Consider the following 19556-nt stretch of genomic DNA (forward strand, 5'->3'; position numbering starts at 1 on the left):
TTCCGAGCATTTCATCAGCCGAGGGGCCAGGGTAGGGGTGGTGGGGTGGCGGTTGTGATTAGAGAGAGTCTAGAGCCGAGGAGACCACTGTACCTCAGATTGCGGGTGCGAATCCCTCTTTGTGAGATGGGGTCATAGATGTCAGATGGGCTTGCTGGTGGCGTACCTGGCTCCTTGCTACGTGACAGCTGCCCTGCCCGTGCTCCTGGAGGTGCTTGCTGGGGTGGCAGTTGAGACCCCCAGACTTTTAGTCGTGGGGGACTTTAACTTGCCATCGTCCGGCTCGTCATCGACGGTAGCTCGGGAGTTCATGGCATCCATGACGGCCTTGGACCTGACCCAAGTAGTTGATGGCCCTACTCACGTTGGGGTGGCACTCTGGACTTGATTTTGTCTCTGGTCAGTGGTTGAGAGATCTGTAGTTAAACGAAATAGTCATTGAACCTTTGTCATGGTCAGATCACTCTCTTCTTCGTCTGGACTTTCTGACCGCCATTCACCACCGCAGGGAGACGGAGTCGACACGTTGGTTCCGTCCCAGGCGCCTGGTGGGCGGGAGGGTTCGGACGGAGCTTGGGCCATTTCCTGAGGGTCTGGCTCACGGCTCGGCTGAGGAACTTGTTGCGGCCTGGGAGCGGGCGGCGGGGCCTTAGACCGGTCGTGCCTTTGCGGCCTCTGACCCAGCGCGGGTCCCAACCAGCCCCTTGGTTCTCCGAGGAGCTGAGAGGGATGAGCGCGGAGAAGGCGCCTAGAGAGTTCCTGGAGGTCTAGCCGTTCAGAAGCTGATCGGACACTAGTGAAGTCCTATACTAGGGCTTACCTAGTGGCAATGAGGAAGCGCGTACCTCGCCTCCTCCCTCATTGCATCGGCAGATAACCGCCCAGCCGCCCTGTTTGGTGACCCGCTCCCTCCTACATCAGGGGGCGGGATGACCCGCTGCAGGGACGTGCTGAGGAGTTTAACGGTTATCTATACGATAAAATCGTTCAACCGGGATGGTTTGGACCAAGATTGCGGTGATACGGGTGAGGCGGCTGAGGCGGTCTTGGTGACATTGTATGGGATGAGTTTGACCCTGTCGCTCCGAGGACATGGACAGGTTGTTGGGAGGCTGAATGCCACCACATGTTTACTGGACCCGTGCCCCTCCTGGTTGGTGCTGGCCACGCAGGAGGTGACACGAGGCTGGCTCAGGCGATTCAGCGCTTCTTTGGTGGAGGGAGTCTTTCCGGCCGCCTTGAAAGAGGCGGTGGTGAGGCCCCTCCTCAAGAAGCCTTCCCTGGGCCCGGCTGGTTTAGGTAATTATCGTCCGGTCTCCAACCTTCGCGGCGAAGGTTGTAGAAATATGGTGGCATATCAGTTTCCCTTGCACCTGGATGAAACTGTCTATCTAGACCCGTTCAGTCCGGTTTCCGACCCGGTTACAGCACGGAGGCGGCTTTGGTCGCGTTGGTGGATGATCTCTGGAGGGCCAGGGATGAGGTTGTTCCTCTGCCCTCGTCCTATTAGACCCCTCAGCGGCTTTCGATACCATCGACCATGGTATCCTGCTGCGCCGATTGGAGGGATTGGGAGTGGGAGGCACCGTTTATCGGTGGTTCTCCTCCTATCTCTCCGACCGGTCGCAGTCGGTGTTGACAGGGGGGCAGAGGTCGGCCCGGGCGCCTCACTTGTGGGGTGCCGCGGGGTCGATTCTCTCGCCTTCTGTTTATCTACATGAAGCCGCTGGGTGAGATCATCAGTGGTTTCGGTGTGAAGTACCAGCTGTATGCGGATGACACCCAGCTGTACTTTTCACACCGGACCACCCCAACGGTTATCAAGTGCTGTCCCGGTGTCTGGAGGCCGTACGGGTCTGGATGGGGAGAAACAGGCTCAAGCTCAATCCCTCCAAGACAGAGTGGCTGTGGATGCCGGCATCCCGGTACAGTCAGCTAAATCCGCGGCTGACCATCGGTGGCGAGTCACTGGGTCCGATGGAGAGGTGCGCAACTTAGCGTCCTCCTGGATGAACGGCTGTCTCTAGAAGATCATTTGACGGCCGTCTCCAGGAGAGCGTTCTACCAGGTTCGCCTGGTGCGCCAGTTGCGCCCCTTTCTGGACCGGGAGGCCCTATGCACGGTCACTCACGCCCTCGTGACGTCTCGCCTGGATTACTGCAACGCTCTCTACATGGGGCTCCCCTTGAAGGGCATCCGGAGGCTACAGTTAGTCCAGAATGCGGCTGCGGGTGAAAGATGGAGCCCTCGTGGCTCCCGTGATAACCCCTATCCTGCGCAGGCTGCACTGGCTACCTGTGGCCTTCCGGGTGCGCTTCAAGGTTTTGGTGACCACCTTTAAAGCGCTCCATGGCATAGGGCCGGGTTATCTACGGGACCGCCTACTGCGACCAGATACCTCTCACCGACCCGTGCGCTCTCACAGGGAGGGACTCCTCAGGGTGCCGTCAGCTAGGCAGTGTCGTCTGGCGACGCCCAGGGGAAGGGCCTTCTCTGTGGGGGCTCCCGCCCTCTGAACGAGCTCCCCAGGACTCCGTCAACTTCCGGACCTTCAACCTTCCGTCATGAGCTCAAGACACATTTATTCATCTGTGCAGGACTGGCTTAGATTTTAAATTTTATAGGGGTTTTAAATTGATTTTAATATTTATATTTCTATTTTTAATGATAGGGCATTGGAATAAGTTTTTTAAAGATTATTTTAATTTTGTGTATCGATGTTTTATATGCCTGTGAACCGCCCTGAGTCCTTTGGGAGATAGTATGTATATAATAATAAATAAATAATATAAATAAGGAATAATTCAATGCAATTGTTATTGCATTCTGTTTTAGTTCAGGATATTTCGTGATGCTGAACTTGGATTCTTCTCTTTGTTAATGAAAATCGTAGCTCCCAATGAGAAAAGTTCCCAGGTGTTGCCTTTCCCAAGCCCCTTTAAGAAAACTAAATCAAAAAATTCAATTTAATGTGTCCATGTGGCAATTGGAGGATGAGAATAGGGATAGGAACCACCTAGATATAAAGTCCCCTAGATTTTTAGTGTACAAATAAAAAGCCTTTAAATATCATTCATACTAAAAAAAATTTTTTTAAATCTTTCTAGGGGTTTTTATATAGAACAAAAAAGTCAAGATGGCGGCCACAATGATGCAGTCAAAGCCTTATCTCTAATGGGCATTAAAATTAAGGCAGGACTTCAATTACACAGTCATTGACTTTTTACTACTCCTTCCCCTTCTCAGATACCCCTGTTATACCTTGCAAGTTTAGCATTTTAGGACCCACACTCTTTATACTTTACATAAACGACCTTTGCAATCATATTATAAGCAACTACGTCCTCTTCACTGATGATGTAAAACTATTCTATACCACCAACAATGCTGCTACCCTACAAAAAGACCTTGACTATTTGTCAGAATGATCAAACAATTGGCAACTCCAAATCTCAACCAACAAATGGTCTATCTTACACATTGGCAAAAAAAAATAAAAAAAAATCAAAACGCAAAATATAAACTGGGCGGATATGACCTTTTAGACGACCCTCACTCTGTCAACGACCTTAGAGCACTCATCTCAAACGATCTAAGTGCCTGAGCTCACTGTAACAGCATTGCCCAAAAAGCATTAAAAGTTATTAACCTAATCTTGCGTAGCTTTTTCTCCGGTAATATTGAATCGCAAACTAGGGCATACAAAATTTTTGCTAGATTCTTGAATACAGTTCATCTGCCTGGAACCTGCACTGCATATCGGACATTAATACAATCAAATGAGTGCAGAGATATTTCACGAGAATAGTCCCCACCCCTCTGCTCTCAACAGAATATCTTATGCCACCAGACTTGAAATTTTGGGCTTAGACAACTTAAAACTTTGGCGTCTTCGGTCTGATCTAAGCTTAGTATATAAAATTATCTGCTACAATGTCCTACCTGTCAGTGAATACTTCAGCTTCAACCACAACAATACATGAGCACATAATAGATACAAACTTATGTTAAACCGCTCTAAACTTGATTGCAGAAAATACAACTTCAGTAACAGAGTTGTTAATGCCTGGAATGCACTACCTGACTTTGTGGTTTCTTCCCCAAACCCCCAAAACTTTAACCTTAGACTGTCTACTGTTGACCTCACCCCATTTCTAAGAGGTCATTAAGGGCATGCATAAAGCCACTAGCGTGCCTACCGTCCCTGTCCTAATGTTCCCTTTTATTCATATCCATTTCATGTATTCATAGTTATGTCTATACTTATACCCGTTATCTAATACATGCTTGATGAAAATAAATAAATAAAACTTGAAGATGGAAAAATTGTAGGTTGGCAAAGCAATGTCATTTTTAAAGACTGGGTACTATAAAGCGACAACTTGGATAATTTGAAATTTTATTTTCTGTTTTACTATTGAATTATACCTAGGTTTAACCACAGAACAAATGGAAAACTGTGTACGAACAGAAACACAGAAATATGTTTTCTTCTTTAGGAACATTGAACATCATGAGTATTGCAGCGAAATAAGCACAGAGCCATGAAGGTAAACAATATGGTTTTGGTGACCACCTTTAAAGCGCCCATGGCATAGGGGGTTATTCACGGGACCGCCTACTGCGACCAGATACCTCTCACCGACCCGGCGCTCACAGGAGGGACCTCAGGGTGCCGTCATTAGGCAGTGTTGCCTGGCGACGCCCAGGGAAGGGCCTTCTGTGGGGCTCCGCCTGGAACGAGCTCCCCCAGGACTCCGCCAACTTCCGGACCTTCGACCTTCCGTCATGAGCTCAAGACACATTTATTCATCTGTGCAGGACTGGCTTAGATTTTAAATTTTATAGGGGTTTTAAATTGATTTTAATATTTATATTTCTATTTTTAATGATAGGGCATTGGAATAAGTTTTTTAAAGATTATTTTAATTTTGTGTATCGATGTTTTATATGCCTGTGAACCGCCCTGAGTCCTTTGGGAGATAGGGCGGTATATAAATTTAAATAATAAATAAATAAATAAATAAATAAATATTATATATGGACACACAAGAATTTGTTTTCATGTCAGTACAGATATCTTTCATCTAGTTACAAAATACTTATTAATTTAATGATAGTCATAGGGTACAAATTTAACACTTAATGATACAACACTTCATGATAGTCATAGGGTACAAATTTAACACTTAATGATACAAACACTTCATGATAGTCATAGGGTAAATAAGCAATCAGGAAACAATCAATATCAATATAAATCATAAGGATACCAGCAACAAAGTTACAGTCATACAGTCTAATAAGCAGATTATTTTGCAAAAATTGCAAATGACTTTACACATGGTCATAAGTATGTGTCAATTACCAACCATCTGAATTTTGATCACATGATTATGGGGATGATATCAAACGGTCACAAATCACTTATTTCAGTGCCGTTGTAACTTTGAATGGTCACTAGGTGAACTGTTGTAAGTCGAGGACTACTTGTATTTATTTATGTCACTTATTTATATAACAGATATGGCCACCTATCTCATACAAATGAATTACACACAAGGCTCAGTGGCTAAGATGTTGAGCTTGTCGATCAAAAGGTCAGCAGTTCAGTTAATTCAGCTACTTTGATCCTGATTGTCAGCTTCTTCCAATGTAAAGAAAAATGCAATGAAATAGGGACCATTGGTAAGGTAAACTGTGCCTTGAACATGACCACAGATGTCTTTACAATGCTGTTCAGCTTGAAACAGACATGAGAATTTAATCAAAACTAGCACATATGTTACAGTGGTGATTCAATTACCACCTCGGGAGAACCGGTTGTTAACTTTCTGAGCAATTTGGCAAACTGGTTATTGGAAGAAATCATTAGGGCAGAGAACCGGTTGTTAAATTACTTGAATCCCACCACTGTATGAGGGGAACCTTTACCTTTACCTTGAAACACAAGGCTTAAAAACCTAAAAAGGTCATCAAGAAAAACAAAACACAAGAGACAATAACATTCCATCTCTATTTTGTTATGTTTCCTAAGTCTTCCAATTATATTAGGATCCATAAAGTGTTTGCAGTTTCAAATTTCACAGCGAAAGAGCAAGATTTGCAGCTCTCTGAGGTGTTCTTAAAGTCTCTCAACAACCTGCCTCTGGAGTACAACTATGCCCTATACAGCCGGATTTTCGATGACTTTGGGACACATTATTACACATCTGGTTTATTGGGAGCCAAATATGACCTTCTGTACCAGTTTAGTAAGGAAGAAATAAAAAATTATGCTATATGATTGCTAAATACTGCTTTTCAGATTTAGAACATTAAGATTCTGTAGATTAGAATAAATATTATAGGAAACACAGATTTTATTATCACATGTAGGCTTTTAAATTGATTCAGATTCTGTCCAGATCTAGAGCCTGACTGTTTTCTCGAGAAGCTCATGAAATCTGACCCAGGGAGGCAAAATGTCATGGTACAGACAATGATAAAACCCAGCAAGGGCAGAGAAATGCTAAAATTTTCAAGATGGTGCTAAAGATACAGTATAAAATATTTATCTTTTGTTTCTACTGTCATGACAGATATAGATGATGAAAAAGCAACTGCAGAGAATGTTGAATTTTGAAGATGCAAAGATACAGTATTATTTATCTGTTTCTACTGATTTGCTTAGAAATCAAGTTAAGCAAATTGTTTTACTACTGCTGCAGCTGACTGTTAAGTTATTGGCCCCACATGAATTTAGGTGTCTCCTGGATGACTCGCTTAGACCATTTGACGGCCGCCTCACTACCAGGTCCGCCTTTGGCAGTTGTCTTCCTTGATCGGGATGCCTTGTGCACAGTCACTCACGCACTGCTACCTCGCTGATTATTGTAATGCTCTCTACATGGGGCTCCCTTGAGGTGCACTCGAGGGCTTCAGTTAGTCCAGAATGCAGCTGCGCTGGGTGATAGAGGAGCCGAGCTCCCATGTAACACCGCCTCCCGCAGACTGCACTGGCTACCTGTGGCCTTCGGTGCACTTTAAGGTTTTTATGACCTTTAAAGCGCCCATGGCTTAGGGCCTGGGTACTACGGGACCGCCTGCTGTTACCACATGCCTCCCACTGACCCGCACGCCTCACAGAGAGGGACTTTCAGGGTGCCGTCCGCCAAGCAATGTCGGCTGGCGGCCCCAGGGGAAGGTCCTTCTCTGTGGGGGCTCCTACCCTCTGGAACGAACTTCCCCGGTTTACGCCAAATACCTGACCTTCGACCTTTACGCGAACTGAAGATACATCTTTTCATTCGCGCGGAGCTGGCTTAAATTTTATTGATTTTATAATTTTTATTATTAATTTTAAATGGGGTTTTAGTTTTCTATACATTTTAAATTTTTAGGCTAATTATAATAAGTTTTTTAATCTTGCATTTTATACTGTATATTGTCTTGTCTGTTTTTATTTTGCCTGTACACCGCCCTGAGTCCTTCGGGAGAAGGGCGGTATAAAAATAAAATAAATAAATAAATAAATAAATTAATCCAACAAACAAAACAAGCAAAGCAACAGGAATAAAGAAATCTACATGTTATCTTATTATAAAATCCCGAGAATAAATAATATAAATAAGGAATAATTCAATGCAATTGTTATTGCATTCTGTTTTAGTTCAGGATATTTCGTGATGCTGAACTTGGATTCTTCTCTTTGTTAATGAAAATCATAGCTCCCAATGAGAAAGGTTCCCAGGTGTTGCCTTTCCCAAGCCCCTTTAAGAAAACTAAATCAAAAAATTCAATTTAATGTGTCCATGTGGCAATTGGAGGATGAGATTAGGGATAGGAACCACCTAGATATAAAGTCCCCTAGATTTTTAGTATACAAATAAAAAGCCTTTAAATATCATTCATACTAAAATAAATTTTTTTAAATCTTTCTAGGGGTTTATATATAGAACAAAAAAGGCAAGATGGCGGCCACAATGATGCAGTCAAAGCCTTATCTCTAATGGGCATTAAAAATAAGGCAGGACTTCAATTACACAGTCATTGACTTTTTACTACTCCTTCCCCTTCTCAGATACCCCTGTTATACCTTGCAAGTTTAGCATTTTAGGACCCACACTCTTTATACTTTACATAAACGACCTTTGCAATCGTATTATAAGCAAATACGTCCTCTTCACTGATGATGTAAAACTATTCTATACCACCAACAATGCTGCTGCCCTACAAAAAGACCTTGACTATCTGTCAGAATGATCAAACAATTGGCAACTCCAAATCTCAACCAACAAATGGTCTAGCTTACACATTGGCAAAAAAAAAAAAAAAAATCAAAACGCAAAATATAAACTGGGCGGATATGACCTTTTAGACGACCCTCACTCTGTCAACGACCTTAGAGCACTCATCTCAAACGATCTAAGTGCCTGAGCTCACTGTAACAGCATTGCCCAAAAAGCATTAAAAGTTATTAACCTAATCTTGCGTAGCTTCTTCTCCGGTAATATTGAATCGCATACAAAATTTTTGCTAGATTCTTGAATACAGTTCATCTGCCTGGAACCTGCACTGCATATCGGACATTAATACAATCAAATGAGTCCAGAGATATTTCACGAGAATATTCCCCACCCCTCTGCTCTCAACAGAATATCTTATGCCACCAGACTTGAAATTTTGGGCTTAGACAACTTAGAACTTTGGCGTCTTCGGTCTGATCTAAGCTTAGTATATAAAATTATCTGCTACAATGTCCTACCTGTCAGCTTCAACCACAACAATACATGAGCACATAATAGATACAAACTTATGTTAAACCGCTCTAAACTTGATTGCAGAAAATACAACTTCAGTAACAGAGTTGTTAATGCCTGGAATGCACTACCTGACTTTGTGGTTTCTTCCCCAAACCCCCAAAACTTTAACCTTAGACTGTCTACTGTTGACCTCACCCCATTTCTAAGAGGTCATTAAGGGGCATGCATAAGCGCACCAGCGTGCCTACTGTCCCTGTCCTAATGTTCCCTTTTATTCATATCCATTTCATGTATTCATAGTTATGTCTATACTTATACCCGTTATCTAATACATGCTTGATGAAAATAAATAAATAAAACTTGAAGATGGAAAAATTGTAGGTTGGCAAAGCAATGTCATTTTTAAAGACTGGGTACTATAAAGCTTGACAACTTGGATAATTTGAGAAATTTTATTTTCTGTTTTTACTATTGAATTATACCTAGGTTTAACCACAGAACAAATGGAAAACTGTGTACGAACAGAAACACAGAAATATGTTTTCTTCTTTAGGAACATTGAACATCATGAGTATTGCAGCCGAAATAAGCTTACAGAACGCCATGAAGGTAAACAATATTTTCAATCAACCAACCAACTAACCAACCAACCAATCAATTTATCATGGATTCCAGAAGATTAAGGCACTTCTTTTACCCCTTAAAACATACAACACACCCACAGACAAACACATACACACACACACAAAACATTATATTGTCTATATGTTAGGCTCTTCTCATTCCCCAGACTTTAGTGACTCTTAATAAAAATCCATTGTCCAGTGTAAACAACCAGACCCACTCCGTCAATAGTCCCAAATAGATCCTTTACTGCTGACCATCTATATTACAAGAAACTTACACGGCTGCTTCTCCTTGGGAAATGGAAGATACAATCCTCAGATTTTTCTCCCCCGAACCAACTCCAACCTGGAATGTCTCTTTACTCCCTTTGGAGGGCCCTCTTTCTCCTTTAGCAAGCGAATCCACCACCTCTCCATGCAGTGAAATATATAACTCTACTGTGTAACTTATCCATTTTAGGTTCCATGTTGAAGTCATCTGAACGGTCCATTTCCCTGGTTAAGGATGGGCAGGCACGATATGCTGCAGCCCTAGCCTGGGAACGGAAAGGCACTTTGCCAGGACACGAGATCTTTAATGAGTGGCTGGAATCAGCCAAGAACAATCCAATTGTGATTGATTTTGAGGTAAGTGACAAAAGACAAGAGGAAAACAGAATGTCCTACTGCGAGGGCCAAAGCTCCCGTGTACAGAGGAAGAAGAAAAAGAGGATGTGGCATATTTTGAATGAATGCTACACTATTTAAAATGGTCAGATCTTGTGATTCTTCTTCTTGTGCCATATCCGTCATCGGATGTCGGCGATCATGTGGGTGATCCAGTGATGAAATCCATTTTTTTAACTACCGGTTCTGTGGGCATGGCTTGGTGGGCATGGCAGGGGAAGGATACTGTAAAATCTCCATTCCCTCCCCATTCTGGGCCCAGCCAGAGGTGGTATTTTCCAATTCTACTGAACTACTCAAAATTTCCACTACTGGTTCTCCATAACCTGTCAGAACCTGCTGGATTTCACCCCTGGGGTGATCCTATTTTTATCAGCAGCCACACAAAAAAGTGCTGCTGAGTTTTGTCCAAACCAGACCCTTAGATTTTGAAGCCAAAATCTTCTTCTGCCTGGACCTCGTTTGTCTTCAATCTTTCCTTGGAGGATTAAGTGAAGTATGCCGTATTTTTCCGGGTGTCGCATCACATGTCCAAAATATTCTAACTTTTGCTTTTTAATGGTTTTGATGATTTCCCTTGGCTTTCCCAGGTGGCTTATCACCTCCTCATTTCTGATTTTGTTAACCCAGTTTATACATAACAGCCATCTGCAAATCCACATTTCAAATGCTTCTAGTCTCTTCAAGTGGCTTTCTGTTAGAGACCAACTCTCCACTCCGTAGAGCAAGATAGAAAAGATATAATATCTGACATTCCTCATTTTCAGTCTTAGGCTTATGTCATGACTGCAGAAGACCTTTTTCATTTGTGATATAACATAACATAACATCAGAGTTGGAAGGGACCTTGGAGGCCTTCTAGTCCAACCCCCTGCCCAGGCAGGAAACCCTACACCATCTCAGTCAGATGGTTATCCAACATTTTCTTAAAAATTTCCAGTGTTGGAGCATTCACAACTTCTGAAGGCAAGTTGTTCCACTTATTAATTGTTCTAACTGTCAGGAAATTTCTCCTTAGTTCTAAGTTGCTTCTTTCCTTGATCAGTTTCCACCCATTGCTTCTTGTTCTACCCTCAGGTGCTTTGGAGAACAGCCCGACTCCCTCTTCTCTGTGGCAGCCCCTGAGATATTGGAACACTGCTATCATGTCTCCCCTAGTCCTTCTTTTTGTTAAACTAGACATACCCAGTTCCTGCAACCGTTCTTCATATGTTTTATCCTCCAGTCCCCTAATCATCTTTGTTGCTCTTCTCTGCACTCTTTCTAGAGTCTCAACATCTTTTTTACATCGTGGCGACCAAAACTGGATGCAATATTCCAAGTGTGGCCTTACCAAGGCATTATAAAGTGGTACTAGCACTTCACGTGATCTTGATTCTATCCCTCTGTTTATGCAGCCCAGAACTGTGTTGGCTTTTTTAACAGCTGCTGCACACTGCTGGCTCATATCTAGATGGTTATCCACTAGGACTCCAAGATCCCTCTCACAGGTACTACTATTGAGCAAGGTACCACATATACGGTACTGGTGCATTTTGTTTTTTTGGCCTAAATGTAGAACCTTACTTTTTTCACTGTTGAATTTCATTTTGTTAGATAGCGCCCAATGTTCAAGTCTGTTAAGATCTTTCTGTAACTTGAGCCTATATCTTGTGAGATCTTGTGATATCCTCTTTTATTTTATTTGTGGAGGTGGTAATGACTAAATTGCACACCTCTCCTGATGGTACGCTTTTGAGCCTGCAGAAGGAAACAGTCATTCCCAGATAGAAGACCCAAACTGTTTTTATCTATTTAAGAAATATGCTGGGACAACTTTTGAAAAATTGAATATATAATTCTTTCTTAGGTTTCCTACATTGTGGATTTGGTGAAGAATTTCCCATGCTCTGCAACAAAACGTTTTAATCTCAGGAAGGCCTTTTCTGAATATATGAGCAAATATGACCCCTGTCACTGTGCCCCATGCCCCAATAATGCTCAACCAGTTTTATCAGAAACTGGATGCCTCTGTGTATGTAAGTCTGGAACATATGGAAGCAACTGTGAGCTGCGAGCACCTGACTACAAATCAGGTATTTTTACAACAGCTCCGTCTTATAATTGCCCATGAAGATTCTTATATATATATAATTATTATATATAATAATAATTCTATAATTCTCCATGAAGTCCTCCAGGCTGCCAAGGTTGGAGACCCCTGGGCTAGATGGTAGTAGCAATTGAGATTCAAGAAACTGGGGGCATCAAGATGGGGAAAGCTGAAAGATGGGTAGACTCTTTTGCTCATATCAAGACTGTGTGGCTAAGGCTGCAAAAGAATTGTGTTGTTTTGCATTCCAGTTGCAGTAGATGGCTACTGGAGTTGCTGGTCAGCATGGAGTGTTTGTGACACATCTTTTAAGAGGCAAAGAACTCGGCTATGCAACAATCCTGAACCCATGAATGGAGGAAAACCTTGTAAAGGTGACGCTGAAGATGAGGAACGGTGTTTTATTTCAATGTTTAAAAGCCAGTAAGACATTATAAAATACCAGGGGTATTCTCAGGAAGCCACAATTTTGTTAAAGTAACAAAATATGCATTTTGTTGTGCAAAATGTACACCCCCCCAGATGTCTTTGTGAATGAGGAAGTCCAAGATCTCAAAATATAGAAAGTGAATTTTTATAAAAAGCATCAAGGGTATAAAGTATGACAGTCCCCATTAACACCTGAAAAGGTGATTGCTGAAGAAAGATAAATGTCCCCTTTGAGATCCTTCATGGGGATGCAGCCCAAGTTTTGCTATCAGCATTTTGAAATTGAGGAAGCCATTTTCCAAGAACTCTCTAAATCAGGGGTCTCCAACCTTGGTCCCTTTAAGACTTGTGGACTTCAACTCCCAGAAGTTGCTAGCTGAGGAACTCTGGGAGTTGAAGTCCACAAGTCTTAAAGAGACCAAGGTTGGAGACCCCTACTCTAAATCTGAAAGAAGGAGGCAGAGCAAATCAGAAAGTTATAAACATCTCTCCTAGATGTTGGGGCATTGCCAAACATAAAATGAATGTAACAGAATTGGATATTTGTCTTTGGCATCTCAAGATTGTTTGCAATCCACTGATTATCTATGACTTTTTGCTTTATATGTATATGAATTCCTAAATGGACGGTGTTTCAATTACAGGGATGCTACTTGTGTAAACGATGATGACTATACTGAAGAAGGCCGGATAAAACCTAAATGTGACATAGGATGTTTCACTCCAGAAGCACCAGAAAATGGATTCATCAGGGTTAGCAGCATATAATGGACTAGAAAAGGCTTTGACACTTGTCTAAGTGGATCCCAATCTTTCACCAAATAGCACTAATGCTAAAGTGCCTTTTTAGGCTCTTGAGATGAATTGCTCCTGGAAATGAATTTGTGAGATGCTATCACAATTCCATCCTTTATATGTCAGAATTCTCAGAGAGGAATTTGAGGAGTCGAATTTCTGGAGAGTGCTATATTGGAAAAGATGAATGTACTATTCATATTTCTCAGTGGTGAAATTCAATTTTTTTTACTATCTGTTCTGTGGGCTTGGTGGGCGTGGTGTGGTGTGGTGTGGTTTGGTGTGTGTGGCTTGGTGGGCATGGCAGGGGAAGGATACTGCAAAATCTCCATTCCCACCTTACTCCAGGGGAAGGATACTGCAAAATCCCCATTCCTTCCCTACTCCTGGGGGAAGGATATTGCAAAATCTCCATTCCCACCCCAATCTGGGGCCAGCCAGAGGTGGTATTTGCCAGTTCTCTGAATTGCTCAAAATGTCCACTACCAGTTCTCCAGAACCTGCTGGAATTCACCCCTGATACTTCTGTTCCAGAGATAAATCTCTAACATTCACAGACATTAAGGAATTTTGCCTCAAACTCCACTGGGAACAAATGTGAGTGTATAATTACAAAGATGATTAGGGGACTGGAGGCTAAAACATATGAAGAATGGTTGCAGGAACTGGGTATGTCTAGTTTAATGAAAAGAAGGACTAGGGGAGACATGATAGCAGTGTTCCAATATCTCAGGGGTTACCACAAAGAAGAGGGAGTCGGGCTGTTCTCCAAAGCACCTGAGGGTAGAACAAGAAGCAATGGGTGGAAACTGATCAAGGAGAGAAGCAACTTAGAACTAAGGAGAAATTTCCTGACAGTTAAAACAATTAATAAGTGGAACGACTTGCCTTCAGAAGTTGTGAATGCTCCAACACTGGAAATTTTTAAGAAAATGTTGGATAACCATCTGTCTGAGATGGTGTAGGGTTTCCTGCCTGGGCAGGGGGTTGGACTAGAAGGCCTCCAAGATCCCTTCCAACTCTGTTGTTATTATTATTATTAAGTCCCATTGGACTTTTCGACAAGGCAAAGTCTTGCATCCTCCATTGGTTTTAAAGAAAAATTATCTTAAAAGTAGAAGCTACTATAAATCTGGGCAGTGATTCATGCTTACATATTGAATATTTTTAATCAATCTTAAGCTCCCCATTACATCCCTCATCTCTTGGTACACTCATAAAGCTATCCATTTTGACATGCACAATCAAATATTCAGCTGCATATTAACTTTTTCCTTAACACCAGGAGTATTTTTAAAAACCTACTGCCATTATCTTAAACTAGTTTCCTTTTTTTTTTTTGAAGACCATTCTCTTTAGCCCTACCCTCTTTTGTTATGTTTATTTTATAACTGCTTTAATTCCTGATACTTTTGTCGCTACCATGAGAACTCAAATTATTGTAGGTATCAATACTGCTTTCAAAGTCTAAAACTTAGAATTCATGTAATGAATATTCCACTTATTGCACTAAACTTTTACTTTGTAGAATGAAAAACCGTGTTATGATGTTGGAGAACAAGCAGAAGTGCTTTGCTTCAGTGGCTATTTTCGCTCAGGATATCCATTCCTTCGCTGCCTTGCAGACAAAACTTGGGCAGAACAGCAGAACGTTGAGTGCCAATGTAAGAAACATGATACATTGGATAAAAAGGAAGTAAATCAAATGTCTTATGATTAATAATACATTGCATCAAAGGTGAAATGAAAAAACATGTTTGGATTTTTAAACTCAGTGGGTTTAAACTCAGTTTCAACTGCCCTGATCCAAATGGCTTGATAGTATTGTCTTTATCAGTATGCAGTGCAGACTAAAATGCTTTGTCCATTCCAATATTAAGCATTTTAATGTGCAGACATTTTCAATTTCTTTGAGAGGAAGATCAACGTTTGGTATGCCCCAATAGAAGGATAGAAAAAATTTGTATTTTATTCCAAAGAGAAGATGGCCTTTATCAGTCTAGTTTTACTCCTGGTAATCCTATTGTTGCTTAGGAAACAGCTACATGTGTTACCCTTAGAATGAGCCAACTTAATGCAATGGCCAGGACATCTTTATTTGACCAGAAAGACTTTGGTTCAAATTCCTACTCATGAATTAAAATGACTTAATTCTAATCAATCCTATAAGATTGTATGAAAAAGTATGCAGGTCTAAGCTCCTTAAGGAAAGTTAAGAATATGTAATCCTTACAGGAAAGATGGGGTTAAATATAATTAATAATTTTATTACCATAATCTCATCTTTCCTGTAAGGTGAAGAAAAATAGAAAGATTTCTTATGCTGGTGGCTGTTCATGTTTCAACAGAGAAAGGGGTATAGTCAGTGGTGAAATTCAAATTTTTTTACTATCGATTCTGTGGGTGTAGCTTGGTGGGCGTGGCAGGGAAAAGATACTGCAAAATCCACATTCTCTCCCCGCTCCTGACGGAGGATATCGCAAAATTTCCATTTCCATTCCACTCTGGGGCCAGCCAGAGGTGGCATTTGCCGGTTCTCCGAACTACTCAAAATTTCCGCTACCGGTTCTCTGAACTACTCAAAATTTCTGCTACCATTTCTCCAGAACCTGTCAAAACCTGCTGGATTTCACCCCTGGGCATAGTCATATGGATTTAAATAGACCTCTGTTTTCTCTCAGCATCCAGAAAAAGTAAAATCAAGTTTCAGGCTATTTTACACTTAGGGAAAGATGGTGCTAAAGCAGCATTTCTCAACCTCGGGAGTTTTAAAATGTGTGGACTCCAACTCCCAGAATTCCTCAGGAAGAATTTCCCAGCCAGGTTCAGCTGACATGTTCAGGGTGGGGGCACATGACCCATATTTTTAGAAGGAAAAAAAGTAGTATGTGACTATTAAGGACAGTTACTGTTTAAAAATATCTTTCATTTCTCTAAATATTTTTGTTTTGTTTTGTTTTAGACCAGGGGTCTCCAACCTTGGTCCCTTTAAGACATGTGGACTTCAACTCTCAGAGTTCCTCAGCCAGCAAAGCTGGCTGAGGAACTCTGGGAGTTGAAGTCCACAAGTCTTAAAGGGACCAAGGTTGGAGAGCCCTGTTTTAGACCATATTTGAATGCTTTTTAGATCTTTGGTCCTAATATAAGGGAATTTTTAAAATCCTAGTTTTATTCTGATGCTTGATTTGTATGCTTAAGTCATATTTTTATATTGCATATACTTATATATTTGAGTATATTGCCTGATCATGCTTTGTATTGAATCAGGTTTAAAAAAAAATGTAAATTGTAACTTTTTTTTCTTAAACTCCAGGGTTGGCTTGTATCAGACCATTAGTTTCAGATGCTGTCCATGTGACCCCATTTAAAATTCAGTATGATGTTGGGGACAAGATCCACATGAGCTGTCCTAGGGGGTACAGTCTTACAGGTCTAGGGACTTTCATATGTGGGGATCAAATGTCCTGGATCCCTGCTATTCTCAACTCACTTGATTGCAGGCAAAGTATGTTTCATGTTCGCTGTTAATTGTTCATTAGTATTATTTTTATTTTTTTGCTTGCTATTCTGTGTTGAAGATTTAGTGATGGGAATATTTGTACAGCAAGAAAGATAGAATATACTTTGGGAATTACTGATAAACCTATAATGTGGTGTAAATCTGAAATGATATCTTACTTAGTCCATCTAAGCAGTGATAAGTGTGGAAAATTGTGCAAAAGGAGTGTGTGAATTCAGTCTTGCTATTGAAAGCCTGATTTGAAACAAATGCTCAGAAGTCCTTTGTCCTTTAATGCTGCTAGATGTATACCCAATCCTTTATTTTGCAGCTGATTTCACAGACTGGATCTTATCTTCTAATAAAAAAATTGACCCTGGAAATCTAAAATATGTCTACTATTCAAATTAAATTGGGAAACAGTAATCTGAATACAGATTGCCATCCGACAGCATTCTTCTATTCCATTCCATTCCATTCCATTCCATTCCATTCCATTCCATTCCATTCCATTCTATTCTATTCTATTCTATTCTATTCTATTCTATTCTACTATTTGTAGGGAATTAAGGATTTCTATTGAGGAGATGATTTTTTTTTACATAAATTTGAGCAGGTGGCTTCAGAAGCATTCTTGGTGAGATGAGCATTAACCACAAGCAATGTTTAGTTGGTATTTTATTTTTTTCTCAAAATGAACAAAATAACTTCAGGAATTCTTCTAAATCTTCAAAAGATCTGATATGCCTACAGCAGCACCCCATTCTTTGTAGAGAAGTTTGTTTTCTGACCCTTTTTGGAATGACCATGCGATTGCCATGAATGACATTTAGTCTAAAAATAATGGAAAGGGAGATACCTCTTTGCAAAAGAATAGAATAGAATAGAATTTTTTATTGGCCAAGTGTGATTGGACACACAAGGAATTTATCTCGGTGCAGATGCTCTCAGTGTACATAAAAGAAAAGATACCTTCATCAAGAATCCTAAGGTACAACACTTAATGATAGTCATAGAGTACAAATTTAACACTTAATGATACAACACTTAATGATAGTCATAGGCTACAAATAAGCAATCAGGAAACAATATCAATATAAATCGTAAGGATACAAGCAACAAAGTTAGTCATACAGTCATAAGTGGAAGGAGATGGGTGATGGGAATGATAAGAAGAGTAATAGTAGTGCAGATTTAGTAAATAGTTTGACAGTGTTGAGGGAATTATTTGTTTAGCAGAGTGATGGCATTTGGGACAAAACTGTTCTTGTGCCTAGTTGTTCTGGTGTGCAGGGCTCTATAGCGTTGTTTTGAGGGTAGGAGTTGCAACAGTTTATCTCCAGGATGCGAGGGGTCTGTAAATATTGTCACAGCCCTCTTTTTGACTCATGCAGTATACAGGTCCTCAATGGAAGGCAGGTTGGTAGCAATTGTGGTAATTATTGTCTTATTGTAAGCATAGTTAGATTTTAGAAGGTTAAACAAGATTTGAAGAGATCCCTTGGCTGCCTCATAGTAAGTCCTATGCCAATTCATTCCAAGTGATCCAGAGCAGGGGTCTCCAACCCTGGCAACTTTAAGACTTGTGGATTTCAACTCCCAGGGTAAGCTGGCTGAGGAACTCTGGGAGCTGAAATCCACAAGTCTTAGAGTTGCCAAAGTTGGAAACCCCTGATCCAGAGCATGTTACTTTAAAGAAAATATCTCCAAAAACTGACAAAGCTATGTCCTCCAGTGTTGATAAGCAAAGTTGCGAGGACCCCTACACAGTCTGATGAACAGTTCTTAGCAAATAAATGAAGGTGGTCTCACAAACTTCTGCCCTAGATGAAGAGTAGACTGAAGCAGGTTTTTTTTAAAGAATTTTTTATTTTTTGACAACAAACAAACATAAAAATCTCATCAAACCAATTACAATATGTTGGTGGGGTGTTTACATATTTTCTTGTGCAATCTCAAGAGAAACATCTCTTTCATACCTCTATCTTATATCATCTAGGTCTCTTATAGACTGAAGCAGGTTTTTGAGGAGTGTACAATTCTAGCCTTCCATGTCTAATTAACGTGTGTCTTGGGTTGTGTGTCTTGAGTATGATACTCTGTTTGAAGCATCATAAACAGTTCTTTCTTGACTGAGCATGATCCCAGTTGAAATGTCTAACTTTTATTTCTTGTTCAGATTATACTAGGATGCTAAATCTCACAATCTGCTTGTCAGCTCATTTGAAATCTTTCCCTCTTTCTCTTTATTCCTTCTTTAGGTGAGCCACTTCAGGTCAAAGATAATTGCAGTCTTGGGAAAAAAGAGGTGAATTCTCATTGTGTCTGCATATCCCCGGAAGAGGACTGCAGGTAAGTGTAGGTGTGAAATATTCTACATCGATCAGATTTCTGGTTTTATAATCTGCCTATAATTTGGCAGCCTTCTTATTTTTTGCTGGCAGCTGATTCTTCTTCAGCAGGAAAAGCATCCCTGTTTTTTGTAGGTACAGGTGGAGAGCAAAATTAGAAAATTTATTGGTCTCTGGGGGACTATATATATAAATATAGCAGGTGGCCCATACTCATTAGGCTACCGTTTGTGCTGAACTTCATCAGTTACAGCTGAACTAAATAATTTGGCTCAGTGATTTCTAAAAGCTTTGCAAAGGTAAGATGAAATTCAATATCTCCTGAAGACCAAAAACAAAATGGAGGTCACCTTG

At 41.0% G+C, this 19556-nt stretch overlaps 1 protein-coding gene across 1 annotated transcript in view; it reads left to right on the top strand.

Annotated features, from left to right (window-relative positions):
- The window catches only part of LOC131190742 (complement component C6-like), a 50613-nt gene that overhangs the window by 16360 nt on the left and 14697 nt on the right, over positions 1-19556 (top strand). The window contains 9 exon segments of the mRNA XM_058168097.1: positions 6038-6272; positions 9225-9353; positions 9831-9997; positions 11886-12111; positions 12380-12551; positions 13202-13310; positions 14881-15016; positions 16666-16857; positions 19113-19203. Coding sequence (XP_058024080.1) covers positions 6038-6272; positions 9225-9353; positions 9831-9997; positions 11886-12111; positions 12380-12551; positions 13202-13310; positions 14881-15016; positions 16666-16857; positions 19113-19203 — 1457 coding nt within the window.

The sequence above is a fragment of the Ahaetulla prasina genome, chromosome 2 (genome assembly GCF_028640845.1).
Source record: "Ahaetulla prasina isolate Xishuangbanna chromosome 2, ASM2864084v1, whole genome shotgun sequence".
NCBI classification, from domain to species: Eukaryota; Metazoa; Chordata; class Lepidosauria; order Squamata; family Colubridae; genus Ahaetulla; species Ahaetulla prasina.